The 27,512-nt window shown below is 40.1% G+C and overlaps 1 protein-coding gene across 1 annotated transcript; it reads right to left on the bottom strand.

The window, feature by feature from the left end:
- Positions 1-1,483: 1,483 nt before the first annotated feature.
- Positions 1,484-27,230, bottom strand: LOC138629516 (neuronal migration protein doublecortin-like). The gene is made up of 7 exons (XM_069713262.1): positions 27,122-27,230; positions 22,971-23,396; positions 19,582-19,922; positions 10,637-10,739; positions 8,015-8,104; positions 4,787-4,884; positions 1,484-4,660 (listed from the first exon to the last, which is right to left on the bottom strand). Exons 2-7 carry the CDS (start codon positions 23,332-23,334, stop codon positions 4,604-4,606), a joined length of 1,053 nt encoding a protein of 350 aa, XP_069569363.1. The 5' UTR covers positions 23,335-23,396; positions 27,122-27,230; the 3' UTR covers positions 1,484-4,603.
- Between the last annotated feature and the right edge of the window lie 282 nt (positions 27,231-27,512).

The following is a 27,512-nucleotide window of genomic DNA, read 5'->3' as shown; positions in this document are numbered from 1 at the left end:
TATACTTTTTGCAGAGCGATACTACTTTAAGGGGTAGTTGTAGAAAATGACTTTTGCTGCTGATGTTTTAAATATTTACAATAACAGAAAACAGGCTGAGGACTTTGAATACTTGGCAGCAAAGACAGACATTCAATTGTCAGCGCTCATGTTAAACAGTAGCCTTTTTTTTTATTGTACACTTAAAATGTGAGATAATGACGGATAAGTTTTAGCTCCTGTTTGCCTTTCTTCATTTTTGGCAGTGTAACAATCTAAAAGTGGATTTCAGTGGAATTCGAATGTTGATTTTAGTGGAGCGCCTGTTTAACTTTTCCCTGAGGTGTGACTCTTCATTTGGGAGGAATGTCAAATTACAGCCAGCAGATGGCAGGACATCCATACAGCTACACTCGAAAGCCATAGTCTTTGTATGCCTCATGAGAAATGGCCTCAGTATGTCCATTTTCAAGCTCTACAATAGAGAGCGCCACAGCTACAGTGCAATGAGTCTTCACTCAAACTTCAGCATGTCAGATCCAGTGTCTATTATTGCAGGGGAAGGAGGGGACTTCCTCCATCATAGTACAACAATAGAAATGTTTACTTATGGTCCAGAGAGAAAGTGCTGCAATCAATCTGTTAAAATGTGGAATATATATTACATAATATGTGGACTTAAACTGGTTATAAGTGGTTGTTAATAATAAAAGGACTGTTGCTTTGCATACGTGATCATTGTCGATGAACATTACTGCTATATTCCACATTTTAGACACATGTAGGGGTTATTGGGTGGCTGTAGGGATAATGATTGCTCAAACTGTCTTCAGTATTTGTGATGTTGGCTATAATTACAGGGCCATGCTTGGAACTAGTTGCCAAAATGTAGCTGCATTTTGCAAGATGTTTGTGCCAAAGGTTTACATTCTTTTGGCACAAACTGGAGCAATCATTCATCTATATACAGGTGAATTAATTTATGTCCAACATTTTATCAATTATCAAAATCTGACTCACACTACCCCACAAATAATGGTTCTGATCTGCTCAAAAAGGGTAAGAAGGTCATGATTTGTTAAAAAATTTCAACATAGATAAAAGAGCATGACGCGTTATATTCTAGCATTATCAATTGATGTAATTAAGCCACTGGAAATACAAAGTGTTGTTTAACATGTTTGGCCATGGCTGATCATGTGCGAGACATTTCCTGTTCCCATGGTGATGAAGATGGTTATGTAGAGATCTCCACAATGAGCACAAATACTATTTTTAACTGACAAATCGTTTATCTATTTATACGTCTCTCAATAGAGCATTGTCCATTAATGTTGTGTACACACACACAGCAATTATTTATTTCTGACTTTACTAGAGAAATTCTTAACCCTGGATTTATCAATGAAGAGGAAATATGTAACCACAGTGTTGCTACTGTCATTTGAGACACAGTACACATCTTTGAGTGGACTTCATCGTAATAAAGATAAGAGCAGAGATGTGAAATACAATTGTTTTAATTGCAAAAGGATACCGGTTAATACATTGAATGAAGCACTGAAACAAGCCACTGTGACGTCGCAAAATACCACTAAAAAGGACATTGTAAATTTCAGAGAAAAAAAAAAGTCATTCATTCGATCAGAAAGGCATACATATGAAAGAGAACAGGAAAGGAGCATATTTACACCATGATAAAGTGTCCTGTCTCTCTACAAAACCGAGTGTGTTGGGAAGCCTCCTCATTCAAAACGTTAAAAAATGTTTTACAAAGAGCTGTTAACAAAGAACAAGCCTTTGATGTCCCATTTCATTTTTTCTTTTTATCAAAAGACAGTAATCTAAACAAAACAAAAAAAAGGCACCACTGAAGGTGATGAATCACGCCATCCATCTTATGAGGTGGCAGCCGGTTTACACAAGACAACCAACATTTTAATGCTTTATATGCTGTAGTGCTGTAATAAGCTGTAGAAAAGTCCAGGAAACAAGAACATCATTATTATTATTATTATTATTATTATTATGTAAGGTTTTACAGAACTGACGGTTTTGGAAAAATGACAACAAATGAGATTTTTTTTGTACAAAATGGTGGGTAAAGTGAGGTGTCCCTGCTGTTGGATGAGCTGATATTATGAGCTGTTGTGCTGCTGTAACAGCGCTCCCTGCAGGAGAAAAGGTGTAGCTCACAGCACCAGAGAGTTAAAGTGAAGTAGCTGATAAAAACTGTTTTTTTTTTTTTTTTTTTTTTTTAAAGCTTATCCAGAGGGCAGGCACCAGATCACTCGAAAGACACACAACTGTCAGACTGTCACATCATCACAATGGAATAACTGCATGGAAATTTCCTTTTTAGCTAATGTCTTTTTACGCAATCGGGTATAAAAAGGCCATTCTTACAGAAAAGAAAAACTATTATTTTGTTTGTTTGTTTTTTTAAACTATTCTTGAATCCAAATGCATAGATTTCAATTTAAAGGATGCTACATGTGCAGCATTTCATTAATATATTTTGAAATTAATTGTGGTCACGCATTGTAATGGTGGCAAGTAGACAGTAAAGTGTCTGTTGCTGTGATGAATAAGTTCCCTGCTTTGTGCTTCAGTGTCACCCAATTTAGAGATTTCTCAGGCTCGATTTCTTGAAATAAAATCGGCGAAAACTCCTTTCAGTAGAATTGTTTGACACACAATGCGAGTCGTGATGATAGAAAAAGGAATAATGGCAATAAAAAGTTGCACACAGAAGCTTTGGGAAAAAAAAGTGTTTAGAGCTCATGTGAGCAAGTAGAACTAGGAAAGAAAAATCCTACACAAGTACCCTTGATATAAATTAATCAACTTTATAAAAATTTTAAGCCCACACATAGATTTAGACAACGCTTATGTTTTCATCACCCCCATATCTGAGAACTATGCCGAGCCATGCAAAAGAGGAGAAATCCCCACTACTGTTTAGTGCCCCGATAAAACTAATTACCTCAGATGAGCATGATTTTATCTTGACATTATTTTGATGCTTTAAAGGTAACATGCATTAAACTCTAGGTGTGCTTCCTCCAGAATATTTTCTAACTATTAAAAATTTCATATTTCTCCCTTTCTATAATTCTTGGTCAAAAAAAAACATACTTTGGCTTTGAGGCCTTTATTTATTCATTTCACTCAAACAATAAAATGTCACCACTAGCCGCGATGAAATCACTTCTAATAAGTGGAAGGGAAGTTGAGATAAAGTGGCCTAAAAGGGAATTCGTTAGACTTTGTCAATAAAAACTTTATACTGAATGTGTGTTGGCTTTTTGTTAATAAAAGGGCCTATTTGTTGTTTCCTTTGGTTGTTTTTAGGTCCTTCAAATCAGCCTTTTACACGCCCAAAGTTTCATTATGATTCATCGACATCATGCACTGCACTTACATTTGTGAACACACTGTGAAAATCTAAAACACAGAGGGTATACAGGATACCATGTATGCCTACTGTCTATGTAGAGGGTCAAAATAGAGGAAACACCAACCCAAAGGCTTGTGGGATGCTTTTTTTCTTTACGTTATCGCCTCGTCTCTGATTGGACGAGATGGAAGCCAATTATTTCCAACACAAGGACTTTGAGGCCCTTGTTGTTCTGGTGGTTTAAAAGTGTAATTTTACACATAGTTTTATAATCTCTCAAATATATTAAACTGGGAACATGAATTCTCATGGAAGAGGAGTTCTGACCAATAATCCTCTTCAGTCAGGAGCTGCATCCCACACATTCTCACCCTCTGTGTGTGTGTGTGTGTGTGTGTGTGTGTGTGTGTGTGTGTGTGTGTGTGTGTGTGTGTGTGTGTGTGTGTGTGTGTGTGTGTGTGTGTGTGTGTGTGTGTGTGTGTGTGTGTGTGTGTGTGTGTGTGTGTGTGTGTTAGGGGGGCTTTATTTTAATGGTTCTTTTACTTTGACCATACCCTGTATCATGTTGAGCAAATGTTAGACAAACATTGTAGTGACATTATGGAAGCACAGCAATGGACATTGGGCAGAGATGTTATGATGGATAGCTATACACAGTATTTACAGCGGGTTAGAAAGACTTAATCTGGTTTACCAGACTTTCCTTGACAAGGAACCATTTACTTTCACACCTTTAACTATGGGGCGGAAAGACAGGAGGACACGGAGGAACATCACAAATACGTTAAGTGATACAAAAGTTGAGTCAGTTCTGACTACGACACCCCTACAAAGATCCATTTGCTGCTTGGAATTAAGTGATTGAAATATTAAAACCAGAGTGTGTCCTTTATCAAAACGTTTGAGACCAAAGTGAACTGTGAAATCTGAGGTTCAGTGAACTGTGTGCCCTTTTGAGAAATAGTGACAAAGAAACATGTCTGAACCTTAGTGAGCTGATTGTTTAGATGTGCTCAAAACCTATTTGAAAAAAATTAGAAGTTTCTGTTTGTGTTATTCTCAAGCAGCAAATGGTGTCATAGCCCTGGTGGCTAAGGCCTTAAAAAGAGACAAAGAGTGGTTCTCCTAAACAGGTGGCACTGTGAGTGAAGGTGGAAAGCAGCAGAGGTATAAAACTTCTGTGTTTCAGGCCAAAAAAAAAGGAGGCTGCTTCAGGAGGAGAGTCTACATCGATTCACCAAGAGAATCATCATCATCCAGAGATAAGGGCAAGTAGAGATCCTGTGAACACAGAGGAGCACAGTCACATCTCTAAACTCTCAGTTAAGGGCATTGAATGATCACTTTTGAGACAAAAAAAAAGGGCAACAAGATGAAAGGTCAGGAGAGGAAGGGAGGTGCAGGTACCTTCTGCTTGTTGTTGAGGCCTGGACTGGTAGGGGCGGAGGTGGGGGAATGCTTGGAAATCGGGGTGGAGAGCTGGCTGCTGGAGGCTGTCCCGTTGGCTGAGAGAGCCAACAGAGCAGAGGAGAGGGAAAGAGGGAGGGATAAAGGAGGAGGAGGGAAAACAGAAACAAAGGGAAACAGTTGTGTAGATTAGAAAGTGTGCAAGAGAGGTCTGATGCTCTTATGCTTGCTCTGCAGAAAAGTCAGACCTGAACTGTGGCCTCACTTGGCTACAGTGTAGGGGGACGCCGTCAGTCCAGGTCTTGGATGCTGGCAAGTTCTCCGTTTGTTAAATGACATTTTATTCACTCGCTCTGCGTCCTGCCACGTTGCTAGGATTCTCTCTGTTTGGAACATTGTGTTTATATCTAAGAGCAGTGTGATGTGATGTAGCTGTGTGTGTTAAGTGATTTAAAAGAGTTTTTGTCTATAAGAGATGAAAAGAATTGTGAAGACCATGAGCCAGATGGCCAGTGTAAGTTTAAAACCAGTGAGCGGTGAAAACACAAAGTGGATAAAGCGGCATTGTAAAGCAACTGGCTTCATTTAACTACTCAGGCAGATAAACAGAAATACGAGCCGTTATAAAAAAGGGAAAAAACGTCCCGAAAACTGAGAAATCACAAGTCCTACTAGCTTGTAAACTTCAAATCAGCACATCTAAAGATGAGCTGCTCTCCCACACAGACTGAAGAGAGAGTGCAGTCACTTTATTTAGAGACCAAACACTCAGCTGTAAAAGGGCCAACCTAACCTTTTCTCTGTAGATCAGAAGAGTTCCCCACACTGCCGGGGTTTTGTCTCCTGATTTATACATTTTGGAAATGTATTCCTCCTCTGTAGAAAACGTATTGCAGTGTGGTGATGTTCAATTAAACATTGCTGTGTTTTATTGCGTCCTTCCATGTCGTACCACGGCAAACAAACACTAATACAAGCCGTTTTTTTATGTTTTTATTTCAGAGGCTGATAAAGCAGGAGTAAATGTTGTAGCCTGATATAATATGATTGTGAGTCTTATTATCGCCACCAAAGAAATGTATGTTTTTGGTGCAGTTTGTTTGTTTGTCAGCAGGATCGCGAAAAAATGTGCGTCCTGATTTTCATGAAACTTGGTGGAAGGGTGTCGCATGGGCCAACGAAGAACCCATTAAATATTGAACCCGATCCACGATTTATTTTTCCCTTTCATTAACATTGTGAGATATGGGGCTTTTGACCTACTAAATGCCATATATCCAGTAGGTGGTAGTAAAGTTAAATAGTGGCAAAACGTAAAAAAAATACACATTAAAGGGTACCAGCAATCCTCTGAGGTACGCATGTACTTGCGAAAACTTAATACAGTGAGCAGTCATCTTGGCGCACTCAGTGAAAGTTGTTTGATAGTAGAGAAGCAGAGATGTGAGGCTTCAGCCAGGCACAACGATGTTTTCAAATTATTCTAATAGTTAGTATTCAGACATGAATAGAAGCTGCAGTTGTACATTTATATCTATTATAGAAGAGTTTATTGGTCTTGGCGGATGTCTGCGTTCTCCGAGCGACGTTATAGTTATGGTTGTATGGTTATAAAGGATAGATTCTGCGGTAGGTCCCTGAATCTCTCAAAAACAACTCTCCCTTAAGCGATTTGAATGCACACAGGTTTTTGTCATGTTATGCGGGTTCCTCTGTGTAGGCGATCGTTTAAATTTATGCCATGACATAAGATGCAATACACTTTACATAGGTGAAGATATTTGGTTCTATATGGTTGTTTTAGTTTCTTAAGACTTTTCATTTACATGTTCAGGAGTCCAGGTGTCTTAAGACAGACCCAAAGCAACCGGTGTAGACCATAACAAGAACAATAAACAGAATTTAGATAACATTCTTAAATTCTTATAAACTCTCATAAGAATATTTTTTAGGTAGTAATCAAAGGTAACATAGGCAAGTCATTTACATTGTCACCCTGCTGACCTCTCAGGCACCACAGAGGTGATTCAGCCTCAAACACTTTACGAGCTCCCCAGGATGTTGGCTGACCATCTGCTGTGTTAAAGGGGAGGCATCCCCCATCAGTGATGAAAAAATATTATTCATGAGCTCGGAAGGACCGAGGAGACCACCACACCTATCGCGTAATGTGGTGACACGATGTGAAACATGAACTCTGCCCTACTTACTACCACACTGCCATCTCACAGCATCATCTCTCTGCACCTACCCCTGTGGGGAAGTTAACAACCCAGACACAGAGACAGTTCTGCCATATCTAATGTCTTTCCCCTAATGTTCATCAGTCTTTGTTAGAACAGCGTTTTTATTTTCACGCCTGCACTCAATCTAAACTCTTCAGCCATCTAATAGTGCAGCGAAGCTCGGATAGCATTGTAACGTCTAGCTATAGCTCTGTTTTCCCGTGTTTAAAGCTGTTAACATAAAAGATTCACGTATGAGCCAGCAGCTGAGTCTCCATGTTTGACTGCCTCCTGGATATCATTAAATGCTAAAATGCCTGCTTGTCAAACAAACAGCTAGAAGCTGTTTGTGTTGTCTTTGTTTACTTTTCATGTTTTAATCATGTTTTCTTTTTGTATATATACATATATATATATATGTATATATATATACAAATAAATAAATATACAAAGAAACTGCACTAGCCACATTATAGTAAAGCTCATCAGATTACCCCCGATAAACAAGGTTGGATTTTTACTGTCTCTATTGTGAAGTATTAGAGGATTTTTATGAGGTGTTGTACTGAGATTCATGTTGTTTGGATTGCCCAGTAAAAACTGTCTGACTCAAAGGACAAGCAGACAGCACACATAGAAACTCCATCTTTGTCTTTTGTCAGGGCAGCAAAATACAGATTACAGTTAAGAAAATGTGCTGTTATTTGCATTTTAAAATGTTGTAATTGGAAGTAAGCTTAGTTTGATTTGGTTATATTTGCAGCCATAATCTATCATACATTATTGATCCTAAAGGTGGAATTTATTAATACACTCCCCATCCCCCTCAGTAAGGTCAAAGGTCAAGGTAAGCTTCAACACTATGCTGTTCATTTTCAGCAACAGAGAAGGCCTGGTTTTATTTCCTACAGCTTTTATTTTTTATAACTAGGTGTTGTCAGCTCCTGTGTTTTAAACAGGAAGAGCCACAGTTACAGTGTAGGTGAGATAATTATGGGCTCACTCGATTCAGCAGGAGACTTGCAGCGCTGGATCGGACCGGGACTCTTTGCTGAACCTTGCTGAGGTTTGGGTCCCTTCATCACCCTGCATTCTGTGGGGGGAGGGGGGAAGCACAGAGAAAGTTTTTAAAAAAAAATCACAGCTTAAAAAAAAAAAAAAAAAAATGACTGAGGTGCATGTGCTCATGTCTGGCAGTGAAGTTCAGTCCAAATTAAGAGTTAGAGGTTTATCATGCCTGAAACTAAAGAAAAAATAATGCAACAAAACCAGGCAGAGCTCTGATATAGATATAATGTGACGAGGTAATAATTTGGTTTGTCTTTTTCTGGGGGGATCTGAAGCACTAAATCTGTAAGATATATTAGTATATATTTTCCCAAACTAGACATTTTAACGCACATGAACCATGCACATTAAAATGTGCATTCAAGAAGTTCAACAGAAGCTTTTTCCTAATTTTTTGAAATTACATTGTTTTTGCATGTATTTATTGTTGATCATTTTATTTCTAACAGTAAATAGCTTCAATTACCTGATGATGGCACTGTGTTTCTTTCCCTTAGTATTTCAACAATAAACAATGCATGGAAAAACACACAGTTTTGTGTGTCCCCCAAAAATCAGATAAATAAGATTTATACAAATCAAATGTATGCAGCATATTCTGGGTCACTGTATTAATCAGGCTAGACAGACTGCAGACATTGCCTCTCCTCCCCTCTGTTTGTGCTGTCAGGCTCTCTCTTTCCTCCCCCCTCTCTCCTCTCTTCCACTTTTGATGCTAATTATACTATCTGTCCTCCCTCCATCTCCTGGGATCGCACCATGTCTGTCTTCTCTCTCTTAACCTTCACACACTACTGGATACAGACGTACATTCATGTGCTATTGTTTCACAAGGTGTGCCACCACGCCTTTGACAATACTTCAGACTGGCAGCTTGTCTAGTCTACTCAGTGGTCTCAAAATAGCCCCCCCCACCCCAGGTCTATCGGATTCCTTCTCTGCTTCATCTGATGTTGTGGCTGCATAAACAGAGCTGCAGGTACACATGTGCTGCTCTCTGTCTGCATGTCCATCTGCATAGTCTTGTATTTAACATGAGTGTCGAAATAACCATAAGGGATTTAGATCTAGTCTGCTAACCCTGCCAAACCAAACTTTAAAGCAGTAATGGTGCGAGTGGAAGGAAATAAGTTTATCTCCAGCTCAGACAAAAGCATAGAAGGAATGTTTTATGGCATGTGTGTCTGATATTTTTCCCTGTATAGAATCTCAACTCCTTGAAAACACATCAAGGACAAGTATTTTCATTGATATTTGTGGGAAGGATTGTCTTCAAAAACATTAGTTTAACCATACATTTTCCAGATAAATGAGTGTTACAGATAAACAGTCTCCTCTCCTCTCCTCTCCTCTCCTCTCCTCTCCTCTCCTCTCCTCTCCTCTCCTCTCCTCTCCTCGAAAGTCAACTCACTTATGTCTGGATGCTTGAGACCGTCAGCCATTTTATTAAGCATTGACCCCAAGGTTATTACTGAATGAACTAATTTAGCTTTGGTTCTGTGGAGGAGCTGGCTGAAAGGAAATTGCCAGATCATTATAGATTCAATGGCATCTCCATCCTGCTACACCTCCTATAAGCAACTAAGGCAAAGACAGGGGATGAAGGGAACATAAAGACAAGCATCACTTAGATTAAAAGACATGTGTAGGATACTGAATGTTTCCAGGAGAGGACATGAGGTGGAAGTGGGTTGTTAAAAATAGCTTTTTCAGGTCTGTGGGGAGCAGAGAGGATTGGTTTTACATTTTCTCTCCTCGACTTCTCAGCAGTATCAGCAGCAACAGATCAGCTGGCCTAAACCTGTCACCGGACAGATTAATGGCTCTTCGTCTTTGCCTTTTCCCATCCCTGCTGCCGGCTGCAGATAACACACTTCTTTCTCTGAGTCTGACTCCCTCAGTCTCTTTGTCGGCCTCCCTCTCACATACACAATTTTTTTTCTCACTATAAACAAGCATGCAGCTTTGTACATTAATATATATAATCTGCTCAAAAGCACTGCTATATACTTCTCTATCTTTCTGTGGAAATATTTTCATTTTATATCTACACAGGATGCAGTGCAATGAGACTCAGCCCAGGCACTACACCAGAAAATCCTCATCTTAAAGCGTCCCTCTTAATTTCTTTCTCAAATCAAGTAATAAACAATTTATCAGGATTATTCAAATCAAAAGGTAGACAGTAATAGAGCAAAAACCCCTGTCAAAGCATGACTTGATGTATATAGACAAATTCATATGGCTGCCATTTGTCGTTATAGGTTTCATCTTTTCACAGCTGTAATGTTTTGTTTTGTAATTAAAGTTCACACTGTACAATGGCTTTACAACAGGGGTCTCCAACCTTTTTTCCTGAGAGCTCCTTTGATCTACCGGGTAGATTGGGATCTACTGGTTGGAGACCCATGCTTTACAATGATATTGAACAAAAATGATAAACTCGTCACCACCATGTTTGACAAAAAGGATGGCCAACTTTATGTAGAGCAAATACACAGCTAGTGGCCTAAACTCGCATACTATGATGTAAAAAAAAAAAAAACAGATTGCTCACCATTCTCATCCAGGGAGAAGTCGTCCTGCGCGTAGCGGAATTTCTCTGGTCCACATGCAATGAAGACATCGTCTTCGCCGAAAAAATCCTGAAGGCAGGTAACCTGTGGAGCCAGAACACGGAAAACTTCACAATCTGGCATCAACACATCCCATGTTATGATAAAAAAAAAAGACAGAGTCCATAGCAGGATTCACTCAGACGCAGCAGGGCTTGGAGTTAAATATTATTATTATATTATTGGCAATAAACTCTTCCTCTAGGAACCATGAATTTCTCTGCAAACCTTCAAGGTAATCAATGAAATGCTCAGCGAGATATTTTTATCTGGACATAAGCAGTGGACCGGTCAACAGACTGCCCTCAGCGTGGTATAAGTGTCCCATTTAAAGGTTGATCAGTTATTTTGCTACACCTACTCCAGAACCTGAGACTATGCAATTGCAATCCATGGAGCACCATCTGCTCATTTCCATCTGATAATATTCCATGTTTATTGTGTATTGATAAGCATTTGAGATGCTGATTCAGAACTGATCAAAAAATGTCATCCGTGCAGGTTTTTCCCAACATGATGAAGCATTGCTAAAAGCTGTGCAGAGGAAGCACTGTGAATGATGACATCCTCCCAGATTTGAAGATGACATTTCAAAAATAAATAAAGCGTTTTACTTGTAGTATTAACATGCCTTTAGCTACACTGGCTTCATGTAACAAAACACAAAAGGCACAAAACAGCCCAAACACCGATGATTGTGTGACACCTTTGCTGCAATGTTTAAATGGTTCAACTTCCTTCCCAAGGGTCTTTTCACTCTCTAGCAGCTGTTGACACAATATGGCCTACTTAGTGGACAGATGTCTTTGGGCCACACCTTCTCCTCCACTCTCCCTTACACAGACCTCGTTACTAGCTCTGACACGCCTATTGAAGCCATTCAAGCTAAAAGCTGCTTTTTTCTTTCTTGTGCTGATGAGATTTGTTAAGAAAGCATCTCCATCAACTTTCCAACTTGACTTTCAACACCTGTTGAAATTTGTTGCTTCTCATTTGGATTATAAGATCAAGATATTAAGTGTACAGTTCTACTATAACTAAACTACAAATAATTCACTCTGGATTCACGGGGCTTATCTGTCAAACTCTGTACAAGAACGCAATTTTCACTGACACAGGACTCTCTAAAGATGTCCTTGCCTCAAAAGATAACCCTGTGTCTGGACGTAAGCCAGGACTGCCGAGATGCATCACGGCTTCCTTTGTGATACACATCCAAACTATGAGCTGCAGATAATTTGGGAGAACCGCTCCCCAGCAGCTGCCATGATGGTTCTCTATTCTGCTAGACAAGCTAAAAGTGTGTGGTGGTGACTCGCTGGCGTGGCATCCAACAGCTGTACCTTCTCTAGCGTCCCACAAGATTCCCCCGGATACAGACCTCTGCCGGGGCACAGAGATGGTGCTTTGACTCCAGGGATCTAAATCTAATTGTTTTTAATTCAGACAGGGCTAATTTATAGGCCACACATTTGGGCTTTCTTCCGTGTTCATTGTCAAGAGATTAGATACAAGTTACTTTCATTAGGTTAACTGTAGTGTGGCAACAAGGGCACCTGACACTTAATCATAAAATGGAATCATTAGGAAGTGCTCTTTTTTCCCCTAAGGCCAGAGAGGAGATGGAAATGGGCAGGAATGGGGCAGGAGGGGAGATGCTAGTCCATGTTTTAATAGCTTTAAGAACAGAGCTGATTAAAGGGATAACATGTTTATCCAACAGACTGCTACCTTAATCTTTCTTAGCAGAATCTCCACTCAAAATTAGAATGCTGGTCGCCGTGCACGCAGGATGGCTATATTTCTTCATGGTCTGACAATCTTTCCGGTCTCTAAAGCTCAGGATTGTTGCAAAGAAACTTAATTCATCATTGGTTTCCAAATCCAAACTTTCTCTCTCCATCATATCTGAGACTTAAATTAAACCAAACCATGAATAACACTGTAGTTTAGGTGTCTCTTCCTCGACAACAAAATAATATTCCTGTCTGGCGAAGAGCTTTTCACTGCATTGTCTCATATAAAAGCTGAAAAATATTACGGTATAAGATGACCCCATGTTTCAGAGAGCAACCAACCTCCTGAAGAGTCTTTAGAATCCTTCTAGGCAATCTTACTAATCCTGTATCCTACAGGGATCACTTAAGATCCATGTTATCTGCACCATTACAGTGCAGATCTCAGACCAGTCCTCTTTGTATCATTAATCCACAAAATAATTCACATACAGTCTGTATCAATCCATCCCACAGACACAATCACCTCACCTCCATTTGTAAAACCTTCAGGTGAATAACATCAAACATTGTTTTTTCCTGTAACACAAGACATCTGTGGATTCAAAGTGACTGTAGCCCTTTGTGAAGTTTGGACTTACATCTGTCTACAGTTGGCAGAAATCTGGTGGGAAAAAATGCAGGCAATCGGATCTAATGTAAAATGTCAGAGTCCCTTTGAAACGTGGCGGGAGCGCGGAAAGGGCAGGCAAGCTTGGGAACATTTGGATATGGGTTAAGAAGCATCCTCCTCTCTCAATCTGAAAAGGTCAGACTCACCCACATGGCAACGGTATCTATGAGAGGGACAATGTAAGACAACCTGATGGCATTTAACTTGATCAAATGATCAAAAGCAGTCATGTTGTATTTTTTACATATTTCACATGCAATGCACACATTAGGGTTGTTGAGTCCATTTGTGTGTTTGTTTGAGGCAGCTGGGCGGGGTTTTCTGAAAAACTGGCTCTTTCCAGACTCCAGGTGCCCGCCACCCTCTGTCCCACCAAGCCCAGCCCTAATCTCTGCCTCACCAGCTGTCAGGACCACATGACCCCCCCAGAAAACCACCAACACCACCAGCAGCTATGCAGGGAGCCAGCAACTACAGCAACTGAATTATTCAGAGTTTCTTACGTCCGACTCAGGCCAATCACCCACAGGACCCAGAAGTTTCATTGAGTCATGATGGTGTGAATTTGTGTGTTGTGTAAGTCTGCTAGTTGATAAATGGGTGCGTCATAAGTTTCCATAATTTCAGTCTGTGGTGCTTACTAAACATTTTCTATTTCTACACAAACAAGAAACTTCCGAGATTATCTGGAATTCCATTCATAGGATTCATTCATAAAAACCTCAAGGCAACAAGCTCTTTAAAAAATTAAACTCCAACATCACACCACAGTATGACCTCTATGAAAGTTAGCTTAATATTATAAATGCACTGTCTGATACCATTTTGCTTCAGTATCATAAAACATGAACGCACATTATTAATAAGCCAGCAAATGGGAAAATTGATTGGGACAGCATAGCACAGCCCATAATCTGGGTGGGGCAGGTTTTCTAACAAATCGTATGACATAAGTTTTTGTGGAGGCAGTCGTTTCAGGTGTAACTACAATGCTTTTGTTTGAAGCAGCAGGAAGCATCTTTAAACAAAGCTCGTGCATCTTTTGTGCTCTACAGACAGCTGGCTTGTATTGACTTCAGTTCATTCTTTCAGCTGCACAGTTAAAGCCGAAATGAATGAGCGACTGATGAGTCACGAGGGCCGGCATCTGTCTCCAAATTAATTGATCTCTGTGCAGAAGTAAAGCTATTCAGTGCTGCATGATGACATGTTGACTGATCTGCATTTAAAGTATTGGATGAACAGAGAGCATGAGATTTAATGCAATTGGTTAATCAATAGAATTAAATGAAACTGATTACATGTATCTTTTGTCATCAGAGGGGCAATTGTCAGATCAGTTGGAGGGTTTTCTTCTGCATCCATCAGCTGGAAATACTGAGAGACTCCTTTTAACAAAATAAAAGCCCTGAAAGTCAACTGGTGCACACTGCAGCATTTCATATATACTGTGATTTTTTTTTATGTGAGGACAGGATATAACGCTGGTTGAGCACAGAGCATTTAAATAAAACTTGATCTAAAGCAGAAGTGCAAGAAAATGAATTGTTATATTGTGTAGTCTCAGCATTACAGAGCTGTGTGCGAGAAACTGCCGTATTAAAAAAAATAAAAGCTGAAAAAGAGCCAGTAAGACCTTGGTTTGCAACCCATGGGAAACACCCACACTGCTCTCTTCACTGTAGGCACACAGACCCGATCAATAGCAGAGCCTCTGCACTGACTGGAATATTCCTCCAAAATACACACAAAGTCTCCATTTTGTCCACTTCAACTGAGGGTTTCACAGACAGTACAAACTGTGAAAAAAATATGTCAGACTATCCTGCTTTTATAGCAACGGCTCATTTAATGGATTTGCTGTAAATCAAAAGAAAGAATAACGGCAATACTTAGGCAGCACCAATTTCACTGCAGGAAACTGTTGTTCTCTAATAATGACAACCAGTTGCCTTTCTGACCTGTGTTTGACCTTTGTGCACCAGCATAGTGTGTGCCTGCTACTGTAGATGCTCCGGATGCATTTGGAGCACAGATGAGCCAGTTAGGCACCGATATCTGCAAAGTCATGGGGACCAGCTGGTGCCTGATGTTGTAAAAAACCACCCCTCCCCAACTCGAAGGAAGCAGGCTTTCCATTTGGCTGACTGATGTGGCATTATTAAATTAAGCTTCCTCCTCTTCCCCCCCAGGTCATGCTCACTTGTTGATGTGGTGTTCATGCAGGAAAAGCTGGGCTGTGAGGGGGATTCAGGCAACGAAGATGCATCCAGGCTTCCAGGCCTGCTTGAGATGCTTCATTGAGGGGACCACGCCCCTCTGTCAGCCTGATTGTCTGACTCTGCTTCACAGTGTCTGTGTGCGTGTGGGTGGGGGAAAAACATGAATGCAGTGAGGTTGTTGGCAGATGAGGAACAGAGGGCAGGCAGGTAAGACCCAATGTAAAGAGCACACTCAGCGTATTACAGCCATTGTCACAAACTGAATCCATCACGGCGGAGCTTATTGCCATGACAACTGCTTCTGCAGCATGGCAAAGAGCAGGCAGACTGCATGAGCCCTGATAACCAAGGAAAAGAAGGCTTTTTTTTTGCCTATTAGCGGATGTATTTTAGTCGTTAAAAAAGCCCTGAACCCATGCATGCATCCATCTCTTATTCAGTGAATAATTATTTACCATAGCTATTAACTTTTAAAGAAAACCGGAATCTTTTGTTCTCTGACAATAACAGTGTGACCTTGTGACAGGAGCAAGGCTGAAGCATCCATTTATTTTCTTCTGTGGCTCATTTTTTGAAAATATATATATATTTTTAAAGAGGACTTCATGTCTAAACAGAGGTCAGAAAAATGGGCACTCAAATCTGTTAAAGAGCATTCTGCAATGCTGCCAACTAGTCAAGGTAATTCATCGGACAAATTGCACGGCATCACAGTATACCTTCACAAATTATATCTGGATTTGGCATCTGTTAAATGAAAACCATCTGTAACTGCAATTCAGATGAGCAAGTAGTGGATCTTAATGCAAATCAGTACTATTCTCCTCCATAGACGCCTCTATCAAAGAGGAATGAATACAAAATGGCTGCCAGCAATTAAATAAACTCCCTCCGATTTAATGTAGCCCTTACAGGCAGCTAGGCCAAATCAAATAATGCACTTTTGTTTAGCGACTCAGGGGAATAATTACTCTCCATCAGTGAAAATAAAATGATCCTAATTTGCTGTAAGAAAGGAAATACTGAATCCACTGGCCCCACCCTCCCCGATTAAACTGAAAGGGACCAGCACTTGAGGGGAAAATGGGTCTGATTTTGCTCTCAACACTGGCAAAGAGAGGAGGGCAGGCTGTCTTTAGAGTCTAGACAGCACTAGGAAAAGAGAAACCTCAAGCATGAGAAGTAGCCATTTTAAAACTGCTAGAAAGCACAACCTGAAACATTTTTTTTAATCTTTGGTCACAAATGGATCTTTTAAAGCCACAAAAGCAGGAATACATCGTGTGTCAATTTCACACCTAATAATGATGGAACATACAGGTAAAATAAAAATAAAAACGTGACATGTGATTTTTACACCAAAGGCTTGCATTGATAGTAAACTCTCACACCCACTACAGGATGTGGTATCTGACAGACCAGTCCACACCAGCTGGGCTCTCTTTGTGCCTGGGATGTGGTCTCCTAGCAACCAGTCCCAGCAGCTATCGCAACGGAATGGGAAGAGGAGGATCGGTGCAGAGTCAGGGAGGGGCGGGCTCTGCATCAATATTGCTTCTACCATATCACCTCCACCACAGAGCAGCTGCAGTGTGCCTCTGCACACAAAGGCACCACAATAACGTGCACAGCATTTCTCACATATCTGTGCATTTCAATGAAGCTGGGAGTCCCTGGTACGAGTTCAATGGACCTGAATTATGAAATAATCCATATGTAGAGTCGTGACAACAGAATCAATATGCTCTGATTGGAATGTTTGCAATATGGTGGCTATAAAATGTATTTTGTGGGAACACATTATCATTAAAAATGCAAAGCAGATTTTTTTTTTTTTTTTTTTTTACACATGAAGTGATTATAATCTCCAAGCAAGAAACCCAGTAGAAGACCTGCGGCAGCCAGACTGCACCCCTGGGAGAAAGCATTAAAATCAAATTCCCTCATCTATCATGTCAAGAGTACCGCCCCTCCTCCAACACACATATGATGTTTGCCTTATTAATATAAAAGAATAAAGTAGTACAACATTTAAAGGATACCCCAAATTGTGGTCCTTCTTTAATCAATAACCCAGGAAAAAGCAAACATTTAACTATATCAAAGGGAGGACGGAGGAACAGATGTCCACATCCACCCATGTTTTCACACCTGCTCCTCATCCCTGCCTCTGTTAATTTGCACTGATTCACAATAGACTGGAAAGCACAGGTATTTGATCCGTGCAGTTAATCACAGATATGACAGGCGGGATAAAAGAAAGCACCTTTATCTGTAAGATACATTTTGAATGATTTTGCAGCCAAAAGATCACTACTGCATCAAAACATATTTATGACCAAATGTGGACACTGCACCCCAATCCATATCCAAACTGTTTTCTGTAGGACCACACCCGTCACATTTACTTGACAGAGTGGCACACATCTTGAGCAAGAGCACCATCTCACAGACCTTTCCACAGTCTTCCAGCTCAGTGACCATGTGTGGTGGTTATGGTTGTGCTGAAAGACGACTTCAATAAAGTGTGAACATGAATAAAACACTATGTCCGTTTACCTTAGCTGATTTGTTGAGAAAACAACAGTATTCCCAAGGGATTGATTTATAGGTAAAGTTAAAGTGTATGCTTGTGTGTGCGTGCGTGCGTGTGCGTGTGTGTGTGTGTGTGTGTGTGTGTGTGTGTGTGTGTGTGTGTGTGTGTGTCATATGGAAAAAAAATTAAGCTTTTGCCATTTTGAAACAATAGCTTTGTCCCAGCTTGGTAAACATGATGTCCCTTAATATAACAGCAATATGAAATTGGGACATTGCATTGTCTCAAAATCTGAACTGAATTGTGTTATAAGCCAACAGGGTTGTCTGTACAAATGCAGACTTAGCAGTTGCAGCTTGTTGATTTAGAATTATATATTTTTTTTTAAATATTTTTTAAAGTTAAAGTGCATTAACATTTTTTTTTTTTTTTTTAAATGCTCATTTCAGAGTAATCAAGGTTGCATTGGACACTTTGGACTTCTTGGACTACTTATACTGTGTTTTTTTGCTGCACAAAACACATATTTGTAAACCTCAACATGCAACTAAAGTGTCTTTTCAGATGGGGAAATGCTCAAAAGTTGTGCTAATGTCTCTGGGACTATCTGATGATAGAGGCTGATCCCTTTCTTCCTAAATCTTTCTCCAGACACAGACAAGTCTCAGCAAGCTAACCAAAAAGAAAAAGTTATTGTACCAGACACAACTTGAATTTCCTGTGCATTACATTTGTCATATTGCAGAAGAAAAGTAACATTAAGAACTCTGATCTCAGTTAATTCTAATGGCTGCAATTTGCCAAAGTAGAGTAAGTTTACTTCAGTGTTTTAGTTGACATTACTCAAGTTCACATGTTGGTGTAAAGATTTGTCTCGACCTGTATTCTCACAGTTTAACTAAAATACCTGCATGCACCATCTCAAGTTGAGCAACAATGGGGACAAAATCATCAAACACAACAGTACAGGGTTTGGTCCTTTGTACATGGTGGGTGGAAGTCAGAACTTCCCAGGACTTTTAAGTTTTTCAATGAGAGACAGACTAAGAAATACCAATGGCCTAAAAACTAACTGCACAACAAAGGCTGGCGGGCAGGACACAAATGACCCGAAACACAACACAGGTGAATATGTTGCCTTCGACTGAAAGTCAGAATAAAGACCGCCAACAATGTAGTTCATTGTGTACAAAGGTTGTTCTCACGGACCAACCATAAATCTTTGTTGACTGATGTTGGGACCGAACAATAAGATTTTGCCCTGTTCCTACTGTGTCCATTTTAAAAGTCAATAAAGTTAAAAGAAACCACTGAGAATGCCATGTCATGGTTTCGTCGTTTTTTCTTTTTAGCATTTCCAAGCAACTAAATTGTTTCCTGCTCTCCTTTGATCCTGATGATAGCTGCCTGTGTGTGGTTGGATGGATGAATGCTGAACTGTACTCAATCCAGACCACACATTTTCTTATTGTGTATGCTTGTTTACATATTGTACCATGACACCTTTCTTCTATATATTCCTAGAACAGAGGGCCATATCCTGAAATTAAACAAATGCAGACAGAATACTCCATCAGCAGCTTGGTATATTTGAATTTTTGGATATTTGAGCTTTTCAGACCCAATGAATTCAAATTTGCAGCACCACAGTGTCGTTTTGTCTTTTACCTGACAGTATGATAAGTTAAGGTAAGGTATAAGTTAAGAAGGTGCGACGTACCTGCTTGCCGTCAAGTGTGTAGATCCTCTTGACCACGCCACTCTCAAGTTTAATGGCCTCCGTGATGTCGGTGAGCACCTGCTCGAAGGAGTGCGCCGTTTTCTTGTTGAGCAGGACGCGGACAGCTTTGCGTGGCTTCACACCGCTACGCATCACCGTAACGAGCTTGGGTCGAACAAAGTCCTTGGTCTCTCTGGTCTCGCCGGCAGCCTTGGCAGCAAAGGACGGCATGTTCTTCTGGCTCGCTGAGGCCTTCACATTCACAGACCAGTTGGGGTTGACATTCTTTGTGTAGTCAACTTTCTTGTAGAAGTTCTCTGATGCACAAACGTAGCTTTCCCCTGCAGAGGCAAAGAGAAACTGGGTTAGTGTGTTGGAACACACTCGGCTATTCAGCTTTGACACCTGAGAGTCCCAGAGTGGCCACTCAGGATCATCTGAACCTCCAGGAACTATCGAGACCAGTTGGAGAGATTATATCCAAGCTTTCACATCTGATGAAAAGTAAAAATCATTTTATTTTGTTGAGGAAAATAGTGCACGCTGCAGATGGTGTCAGCTTTGAAGTTCACAGCCAGGCTTTGAGTAACCAGATTGTTTCTGGAGGCACATTTCACTATCAAGTTTTTCCAAATATTATTTTTGATCCCTGGATCACAACAAACTTAAGTTGATTAATCCCCATCGTATTGTGGATCAGAATTGGACGGCTCAACAGTATCTATTTGGTTAGATACAATTTGGATAAATGGGAAAACGTGTTTGCTATTTAGGAAAATATACCTGTGGGTCAAAGACAAAAACCTTTCCAAGAATGGAACCAAAATTGTTTCATGTTTTGGATATAAAATAAGTGCTGTGGCCAGACCTGGATTTAAAAAAAAAAAAAACACACACACACACACACACGGCAACAACAAAAAACAGATAAAGACTATAGAATCATATATGTAACTGATTAATGCTGAGATCAGTAAAATAATCACCCTGTTTAATAACTGTGTATTGATAATTGCCTTTTTCCTGAACAATGATTGCTTTTAGTTGCTGGACTGCTGATAAGCAGCTGAGATAAAGAAAGTCTTGAACTTGAATCTAATGTGGTTTTGATTTGCATATTTAAACACGATTACATTTTGATACCTTAGTTCTGCTTCCCTCCTAAATTTTGAATATTTGTTTTAAGCTGATACTAAAGTCTGCTTCGGCTACATGCTGGATGCATTATACTCGTCTTTTTACTGTTGTTGAGGGAAACATGCAGGAGTACGCTTCGCACTTCTCCCATGAGACCACAGCACAAATTAGCCCAACAATACCTGCTTTACTGCACAAAGCACAGTGACAGTAAAAGCAATATAGTAGAGACACATCTCATCTTTCAAAACATTCAATCTGTTTAGAGCTGAAAACATGTTTCCCTTGGGTCTGGTAAATTTATATTATAACAACCATCAGGCTGCATGAAGCCTGTTTTATTAATGACAGACTGCTTTGTTATATTTGACATTAAAAAGAGGACTTATAGGTCATGTAGACCAGTTTATAAACAAACACAAATTTGTGAAGGAGTTAAAATATTCTACAACCCCAGCACAAATCATATCCTGCGAAACATATCTTTTTGATTCTCTAAATAATCCTCCATATTCATCATAATTTTATCAGCTTCCTAGTCTTCACTGCAGATTGTGCTGCTCTTGTTCTGACAGCTAGCCTGTAAAGACAAAAGGCAGCAGGGGGAGAGCAATGGAGAGAAAGAGAAATTTTGGCAAAAGGGGAATCCAGAAAGCAACAATTAGGCCAAATGTGGAGAAATTACAGCAAAGACAAAAGCACAAAACAGGATTACACTGTGCAGAAGAGATTGAGCAATTAATTATATCCCCACAAGAGGAAGCACAATGAAATGTCCCACCACCACCACCCATAGTGCTTGCTGTGCTGCCCCTATACTTACCACACACACACACACATTCCTATCTTTCCTAAGCAGCTCAAGTAGCAGAGATGATCACCACATTTTAGACAAATTAAGCTGCAGCTTATCTTCTAACTGCAATCATCATGTCCACCTCACCCCACTTTTTTAAAGGAATCTCAAAGAAACGTCTCGAGGTGAGTGGATAGGAACTGAACGTTGGGTCATTTAACCGTCTCAAAATTATTCTTGAGAAACAATGGATCATTTAAGATGATTTAGGACTGTGTGCTTCAGCATTAGTGTTAGGAAACTTTTTTCTTCCAGATTTGCAAAAAGTCTTGTTCTTGTAACACACCCCATGTTGCCAAATTCTTCAAATAAAAGCTTTATGCTGTTGAATATCAGTCATTGAAATATGACTTTCCTCCAAGCAGGTCAACGCACAGATCATCCCGTCTGAAGCCAAGAAAACACGACAGTCAGTCACCAAAAAGGGGATTCCAAGTCATCTCTGGCAACTTTTACAACATGAATTTGGAGGCAAATAAATAACTTCTTGTTCTAAACTACAATCTGGCACCAAACATAAACTCTAAAAGCCATGATGGCAGCTGCTTGGGAGTCTGTCTATCATTTAAACTACTGCATCTATCAGACAGAAATACAAGCTGATCTATCCAAGGAGGGAATGTGAAAGCTGTCAAGATGTAAAATTGCTTGACTGCTTTGTTGTCACTTTAAATAGAAATACAAAAAGGTGTAGTTTCAGTTGGGATTTCCACCCACTGTTACTATGGATACTGATGGAAACATTTGACATTTAAAAACTGGGATGTTTCTTTAAAGAAATAGATGATACAGATTTCTATTAATGAACTGTTATCCCATGCTGAGCTGTAGAGAGCCGACTTCACAGCTCAGTTTGAAGGCCGTTGAGAGTCTGAGCTAAACATCCTAAAGCTGCGACCACTCAGCGCCATTAAGATCAAGGCAGAAGACCTGCTTTCAGCTTTATTAGCGGAAGCATGATATCTTTAAAAACAAGATCCCAAAATACAATTTAATATAAGTAGACGGGTGTTTAAAACGAAGTTCTCCTGCGGTGCGCCTTGGTGAGAAAATACTGCTTTGCATTAAAGTTAGGCAAAAATAAGACATCGTTTCATTTTAAAACAAAGAACAAAATGCACAAACTGTTGAGAAAAGTGGACCATGTCACTCAACTGCAACAAAATAGTCCTTTAGATTAGAAATTGATGCATCATACGGGAGATTAGAGGAGTCTAGACTGAACAGATAAGACTTCTAATCTCAGAAAACTGTAATCGTTATATTACTAAATCTTCTCAGCACAGAAACGGACTTGAAACTCAAACAAAAACTGACAATCTGAATGATGAAGTATCTCATGAGGAAGATGCATTAAATCAGTTATACTTGGTGGATGCTACTAAAATGTGCTTACCTTCCTCTAGCTCATCCATGGATCCAATCTTGCGTGAGCCATCGATAGTGAAGATGAAGCGGACCCCCTGTGGCAAGTTGATGTGGTCGGAGAGTGAGCGTGTGAGATCAGCCAGGAGAGAGTCGAAGGTGCGAAATCGATCGTTGGCCACAGCGTACACGATGCCCTTGAAGTAGCGGTCTCCGTTGCGGTAGAAGCGCACCTTTTTGGCCTTCTTCTCATTGGTGAGGGCCTGCAGAGTACGCGTGCGATAGAAGCTGCAGTGGGCGCTGTGGGTAGGGCTGGGGAGTCCATTCATGCGCCCGGACCGTGCGGTACGGGAGGCCTTGTCTCGCTCGTCAAAATGTCCAAAGTCTAGCTCCATGATGACTGACAATTATGGTAGTTGTGACAGATGTGTGGTGGTGGTGACCAGCTCCGGAGAGTCTAGGAAAAGAAGGCAAACAAAGCATGAAATAATAACAATAATAATAATAAATTGTGATTTAATCTTTTGACTTGTTCCAAAAATGGACCAAACAACAAAGAAATGAAATCACGTATCACTTATTTGCACTCATCAGCATACAGGTGAATATTTTTTTATGACTGAAGGACTGGCCTCTAGTTTCCAACCTAATGGGTCCTTATTGAAATTAGTGTTTGATGGTCTTGCTTTAAACAGTGTACCAACCCAACCACTTCAAAAGAAGGTTTTGTGTGAGGCCAAGAGGTCATGATTTTGGTTATGAAACCTTTTCTGCAATCAGAGAAGTTCACATGATTGTCAGTAAATGAGTCTGATTGCATGAGCTACAATAGTAATGAATATTATTACGCTTCAGTCATTGCAATAGCTTTAAGTCTGCACAAAATGTTTTATCTTAGAGTGGGCTTTGCACCTTCTGCAGATGTGGCACCCTGTGGAACCAGAGTTGCACATTTTCGGAAAGGATGTCAAATAATTTAAATCCCTTCAATGCTGTGTTTAAATAAAAATGTTAAAATGCTGTTTGAATAATAGTCAAGTCAGAGTTTTGACTCAGTCAGGGATTCTAATGATGTACATTAATGCATGCAAAAATAGGATTATACACAGGAAGGAGATTAAGGTGGCTAAATGACTAAATAAAACGGGTTAACTTGAGTTATTTCTATTGACAAGATTTGATGATAATGAAATCAAATATCACAAACATTCTGAAGCTATAATCAATTACACTGGAAAGAAATATAAGGTGGATGTATCAGGTACATCCACATAAATGGAATGAGTGTACATTGCTGAGGATCAAATTCATAATGTCTCATCATGGCCACACTGCTGTAATATGGCACGAAGCACATATGATATGTCTCCGTCTCTTCCTCTGCATCCCGCCTACATACACCTGTGAACAGCTGCCTCACTTGCCCAGATGAATCAGTATCTGGCAAATGGCCAGCCACTAAAGATCAAGGGCTGAGTTTCAAAAACTCTCCTCTGACAGATCGTTTGGTGACTTGTTGATTGCTCATTGAGACATCCGAGACTAATTAAAACCCTCAAATCTCAAGGAAGCTATGGTTCGCCAGAAGACAGTTGCTGTGTTGCTATTGTGTCCAACATGATTAAAGTATGGGAACTCAGTGATGATGTAAAAAGTGATCATCTTTTAAAATGTATATATATCATATATATATATATATGATGTTTCCAAAACTAAATCTTGAGCATGGGTATTGAGAGGATCTACAAAACTTGAGTCAATACTATGTTCTGTGTATAATATTTTATGTAAATACTCTTGTGAAGGGTGTTAGATCTCAGTTATGGCTCAACTACATGTACACCGTTGAGTAGAAATATTTGATTCACAGAGGACTGATTAATATTTAAGTGGACAAAGTGTTACAGTGAAAGATTTTCTTCCCATCATTTGAAAGAAGATTTGAACGTTGTAGGAGATTCAGTTCTTCCTTCCGCTCGGAAATTATGCAAATGTATGCACATGTTTGGCCAATAAACAATAAGCCATTTATGCTGTGAGGTGGACTGACCCAAGACTGAAGCAAGAGTGGTCTCTTCCTGTTACAGTCCCACCTGACAATGAAAGATACATCTTCAACAGCCACAAAATCCCACTGAACCATATCTTTTAATCTGCTCTCTGATACACACCCACAAAAAAGAGGAAGTTATTTGTGCAAAGTTTAAAGCCCTGCTCCATTCACATGGTTATTCATGAAGTGTTCTTTAGAACCACTTCTGACAAGAGTGACACAAGCAAGATGGTAAAAATGTCAAAACAAGGCAAAGCCATCAATCATGCATGTCACCTGTTCCTCTGACAGGTCGTGATATTGTCACAGGACTTGACAATATTGACTGAAAGGTCACTGGTCTTTGAACACAACTCAACTCTGAGCAGCTTTAAGTCACCCTTCCCTTCTCAGTGATGCTGAAGAGACCCAACACCCCAGTTTGTCACCTTTTGTCATTGAAAGAATTTCTGTTTTACACAACTGTGTAAAAGATTTTGGTGGGTATTTTTGAGTGGGATGATGTCGTGATGATATGAAGAGAAAAATTTGGAAATCGTGTTTTTCAGTACCTGTCTCGCAGGAGTGATGAGTTTTATCTGGTGTATGCATAATAACAGAAAACAGGTTACTGCTCTGAATAGAGCTGGCTGGATTATTGCTCACATATATAATATGATATACTGAAAAATGTATCTTTTAAACTATTTTGATGATCAACTAAGTATTTCAGTTATTTTTTCCTGCACAAATGTCTAAAATGTTTTAGCTTCTTCAATATGAGGATTTGTCGGTTTTCATTGTTTCACCTTGTCACTTTTGTCCTTATATTTAATTGAAAATATCTACCAAATTAAGCAATAAGGAAATTAATTGTAGGTTTGAAGCTCCTATCTTTGAACGTCAAACTACTGTGATATTGATTTTATAAAATAATCCTATACATCTAACATGTTAAAGAATCTAAGAAAAACTCCCCACAAACCTGCATGTTAAGCAGTGAATGGCACAAAGCCTAATGTCTGTAATCTTTCACTGTCCTCCCCAGTTTAGTGTCTTATATGATGCCTATAAATGCACATATATAGACGATCACATTGACAAAGAGAGGAGGAAACGCTGTCGCCACCCATCCATGTGGCCAGGCCCTCCAATCCCATGCTAACCCCTGGCTGAGCTGCTGACTGGTGTTTAATGACAGGCACGCTGATAGGGGTGGGACCTCAGTGGAAACGGGTGTTCCTCAGCTGACAAAGGCCAGGTTTCAGGCCCATCTGCTGCACTAATGGGCAGAGCATAACAGTGACCCTTCCCCAGTGGAGCATCAACTAGGACAGTCCATTGTCTCAAACAGGGTGCCTGCCTTTAGAGTGACATCACCATCACTGCTGCTCCTGCTGCAGCCGGCTCAAGTCCACAGAGTAGCTCTTCTGAGTGGAAGATTTTCCTCACAGCTCCAACACTATCAAAGCTTTTCGGTGTTAAACCACATGACATGTTTTGTATGATTATCTCTCTGTGTGGTTGATTGATACACTATCAACAGCTACATTTTTTTTTTTTTTTTTTAAATCACTACCACAGTAAATGTGCATTCTCTCAAATTCAAGCCAGACCTGAACATTAGAAAGCACTGCAGTAACATAGTGTGGTGTCATTGATATTTATGGCTGGTTCCGTGTTCCTGACTGAGCCACCCACACAACACCCCGGTGACTACACACTCCTGACAAAACCGGCACCACATTATGACTCTCAACACATCAAAATTGATCAGCATGCGGTATCAAACCAAACCAAGAAACGCAGAGATAGCTTTAAATCACAGCCACAAAGGGAGGAAAAAAAAGTTTCATGATACTACTCTTCTCATTTATGATGGATGACTGTGGCCACATGGCAGAGCTGCAGTTTAAAATGCAAGTTTGTCTGAAGAGGGGAGGGGTGGGGGGGGTTTGGGTGTGCGCACACCTACTCACAATCCACCTGCTTTAAACGCACATTAAACATCTTAAAAATCATCTCTTCCAAACACAAATAACTACAATCACATCTTAACATGCCGACTCCGAGTCAAAACCAAGACAATTCAATGTCTTCATTTAATCAGTAAAGTCTGTGCATTAATCCCACCCCAATAGCGGACTCACCTGCGTCGCTGCTTGCGGAGTGAAGGGAGTGTGTGAGTGAGTCGATGCTGCAGGATAGCGGCACGCCGTCTTTCCCCTCGCCTTTGTCTGCTGCAGTCTGCGAGCCGAGCCGCTGCTTGCCTCACTGGAGGAGCCACTGGGTCCTAAAGAGTAGTGGACACGCCCACCGTGGAAATACTGGAGGTGCCAGTCAGTGTGGTGTGGCCTGGGGTGGAGCTGTGTCCTCAAAGGTAGACTGCATGAACAAGGCAAGAACTAAAGGAGATCATTTACTGTGACGGGTGGAAGATGAAAAAGCCTTTTAGAAATCTCATGACATGTGACTATATGAGATTTCTGTCAAGAGGTGAAAATTACATTTCTTTACTTGGATTTCAGCTATTGGTTTTAT

This window comes from Brachyistius frenatus, unplaced genomic scaffold, assembly GCF_029030835.1.
Source record: "Brachyistius frenatus isolate BFR_SWC_R1_liver_20210118 unplaced genomic scaffold, ASM2903083v1 Contig_117, whole genome shotgun sequence".
NCBI classification, from domain to species: Eukaryota; Metazoa; Chordata; class Actinopteri; family Embiotocidae; genus Brachyistius; species Brachyistius frenatus.
The sequence above is the reverse complement of the archived record's forward strand: the minus strand, read 5'-3'. Positions and strand labels throughout refer to the sequence as shown.